We start from the raw sequence: 2,500 nt of genomic DNA, 5'->3' as shown, positions 1-2,500 counted from the left end.
GAAAACTCACTTGCCCGCCCAAACGCGTTGTAAAATATGCATCAGCTGCTGATCGGCTTACGGTAAGTTCCCGGAATCAGTTATGAAACCAGGATGAATGTAAGCAAACAGTTGACAGAATAACCTTAGGCCCCAACTCCCGTACCAGGTAACCCCTCTCCTTCTGTTCTAGTTGCCGTCAGGCGATTTTATTCATCTATGTATAACCCCCAAGCCTTTGGTAGGGATCAGGGTGAAGACGAAGGAACTTGTTTTCCGATAATGAGATCGTTATCTCTGTTAATGACCTGTGAGTAATGGTCGGTAACAAGGGACACTGGGAACCCACCAAAAACTGATTCGATTTCTTCTTTCTCCTTTAAAACCTTCCGCCAGCTCTGGCGAGCGCGTTTTTCATTGTCAGTATGTAGGTTTTTACTAATCTCATTTATAGATAAGCCGGTAAGCCAGATCAACAAGCTATTAGCAGTTATTAGATGCCAGGCCTTTTTTTTTTTCTTTCTTATTTCATTATTTCTACTCTCATCTTTATTTCACCTTTTTGACTATTGAAGTGATTTTTTCAGGATAAGAAACAGTATTATATAAATAAAATTTCCTTCAAATCATTTGCCTGTTTCACGCATTTTATAAAAAATGATAACCTATACTACAACTATTTACAAGCACATGAGAGGGTATGCGTATAGCAGGTAAGCAGTTGCAGTTTTTTTTTCTAATTACTCACGATAAAGTGCTTAAAAGTGTAAAATGTTGCTGTGGAGGAAAATTCGTTAACATTTAGGGTTTTGTGGCTGTCATGAAGACGCCTTAAGAGGCTTCCAACCACAGATGACCTGCAGGAAGCTTTGTTCCTCTTCCAACAAAATACGAAAAACCACTTCATCATTATATAATGAGGCACATCACTGTCCGCTATACCCATATGCTAATACTCACAGAATCATGAAATATAGCTAAACACAGAGTATATGCTAAAATAATCCTATTATGAATAAAGTAGGATTCCTTGGTGTTGCATGAAGCCACATAATCATTGAACACCAATCTGGCAATATTCTAACATATCCCCCCCCCTCCGTGGGATACAGAGGCATCAAGGAAGAGCCTCACGGTCTGTTGTCCATGGGAGAAGGATTATCTGAATTCCAGATCTCTATGGTTACGTTATATAGACTATACTGACCTTCGGTACTCAGTATTGGATCAACCTATGCTTAGCAAAGTACTTGGTCAGGTGAGGGTTCTTTTGACATAGGAGTGTTCTGTATGAGTGTGGGAAGACAGTCATGGGTCTAATGGTGTGAATAAGATGCAAAATACAAATATACGAATATGCAAAACAGTCATGGGTCTAGTGGTGTGAATAAGATGCAAAATACAAATATACAAAACACTCATGCTGAGGCAGTGAGGGCTCTTTCGACATTGAAATGTCCTGTCAGAGTGTGAGATGACGGTCATGAGTATCATAACAGTTGATAATTGTAAAACACAAGGTTACAGGCACTTACCCATGGGGCAAGGGTCCGGGGCAAGGCAGGGGCTCCAGACACTCCATGAGGTGACTGTACACTCATTCCCACAGGGGACATCGCAGGCACGTTCCTGGGCAGGTCGAGACAATCCTTCACACCTGAAAATACAAATCCACTGAAAATGGTGTACAATTGCCTGCAAACGAACCTGATGCATTAATGTTCCTCTGCTTGATTGTGCTCTGTGGCAACTCTATGTAGAAGACGGGAGAAGATTTTCTTTTATACAAGATGTATTGAAGGTGACAGCATTCTGACTGATTGAGCTTCATGTTTTCTATCATCCTCCAGAAGGAAGAATTGTAATTATTAGTGAAAGAATAGAGAATACGAAGAATATAAATAAATCTCAAGAGATTCGCCATCTTCACAGGTATGTTATGTTTCTTATGATAGAATTTCACTAAAATGCAATTAACTCTTGATAAAAAAATGCGCCATGATATTAAAGTCTTCGGTGGAAATAAATCTAAACATATCTAAACAGACCTTCACCACGACTCTAAAACAAAATATTACAATAGAGAAATCATCTCCGTATGCGTAACGCAAAATAAGATAAACAATAAATAAATGAATAAACACATAGATAATAAATAAAAAAGATTAATGCGTACATGAATAGGTAAATAGAAAATGAAAACAAATGAATTCGTAAATAAATAGATAATTAGATGGATGAATGAACAAATAAATAGATAAATACATAAGTAAATAAATAGATAAATTGATAAATGAATAAGTAAATGAATACATAAATAAATGACCAAATAAAATGTAAATAATTAAATTCTAAATATATAAAAGAATAAATAAAGAAATGAATAACCAAATCTCCTTAATATTCCTAATACAATTCATTTCCTTAAGCTCAGAAACCTGATTACGAATCGGAGCTTATATCAATATATGAAACTCATAAGATATAATTGGAATTACCGAATATGTCTTAGCATGTATGA

The 2,500-nt window shown here is 36.5% G+C and overlaps 1 protein-coding gene across 1 annotated transcript in view; it reads right to left on the bottom strand.

The window, feature by feature from the left end:
• Window positions 1–2,500, bottom strand: part of LOC143036168 (thrombospondin type-1 domain-containing protein 7B-like) — a 546,632-nt gene that overhangs the window by 65,124 nt on the left and 479,008 nt on the right. The window contains exon 12 of the mRNA XM_076203416.1: window positions 1,515–1,636. Within this exon, the coding sequence (XP_076059531.1) occupies window positions 1,515–1,636 (122 nt within the window). The remainder of the gene's footprint in view (window positions 1–1,514; window positions 1,637–2,500) is intronic.

The sequence above is a fragment of the Oratosquilla oratoria genome, chromosome 20 (genome assembly GCF_046742065.1).
Source record: "Oratosquilla oratoria isolate Oo_2021 chromosome 20, ASM4674206v1, whole genome shotgun sequence".
In the NCBI taxonomy this organism is placed as follows: domain Eukaryota; kingdom Metazoa; phylum Arthropoda; class Malacostraca; order Stomatopoda; family Squillidae; genus Oratosquilla; species Oratosquilla oratoria.
The sequence above is the reverse complement of the archived record's forward strand: the minus strand, read 5'-3'. Positions and strand labels throughout refer to the sequence as shown.